The sequence below is a fragment of the Aspergillus affinis genome, assembly GCF_023601865.1.
Source record: "Aspergillus affinis strain CMG 70 chromosome Unknown NODE_379_length_631_cov_204_925993, whole genome shotgun sequence".
Classification (NCBI taxonomy): Eukaryota; Fungi; Ascomycota; class Eurotiomycetes; order Eurotiales; family Aspergillaceae; genus Aspergillus; species Aspergillus affinis.
Window position 1 is genome coordinate 1 of NW_026516160.1, and position 631 is coordinate 631.

The window sequence follows — 631 nt, forward strand, 5'->3', positions numbered from 1 at the left end:
GGAAGGCTGCAGGCCCATTGGTTAAACCAAAGGGCAAGACTTGGTATTTATAGGATCCGTACTTGGTGCGGAACGTGGTCAAGTCCACTGAATCAGGGTGCATTCGTATACGGTGAAAGCCCTGCCTGATGTCGAGCTTAGTGAAGATCTTTGCGCGGCCTAGCCGATCCAGCAGCTCGTCCATCAGGGGCAGGGGGTAGCGGTTCTTCTTCGTGATAGAGTTCAACTTCCGGTAGTCCACGCAGAACCGTAGGCCTCCTCCTGGCTTCGCAGCCATTAGTACGGGGGAGCCGAACGGGGCAGCACTAGGAACGATAAAGCCTTTCTGTAGGTTCTCTACTAGATAGGCCTTGATCGCTTCTAGTTCCTTTGCAGAGTACCGATATAGGGGACTATACCCCAACGTATTCTTATCAGTAAGCTCAATCTGGTGATCGTTTTCCCTTCTCGGCGGCAGCGTGTCTGATGCTGACTTCAAGAACACATCTACAAAGCCGTGGTAGGACTCGGGGATCTGTTCTTTCAACTTCTTAACCTCTAGTAGGCGTTCGGGGTAGTTCTTCTCGTCAATAATCTTGTCAATCTGCGCTAGCGAGGTAATGAAGCAATCTGATTTACCGAGATGAAGCTG

The 631-nt window shown here is 50.9% G+C and overlaps 1 protein-coding gene across 1 annotated transcript; it reads right to left on the minus strand.

The window, feature by feature from the left end:
* Positions 1-631, minus strand: KD926_006717 (reverse transcriptase family protein; the record flags this gene model as incomplete). Its single annotated transcript, XM_053095652.1, has 1 exon — positions 1-631. A coding segment is annotated over one exon (631 nt), but the record flags the coding sequence as incomplete, so codon positions are not given.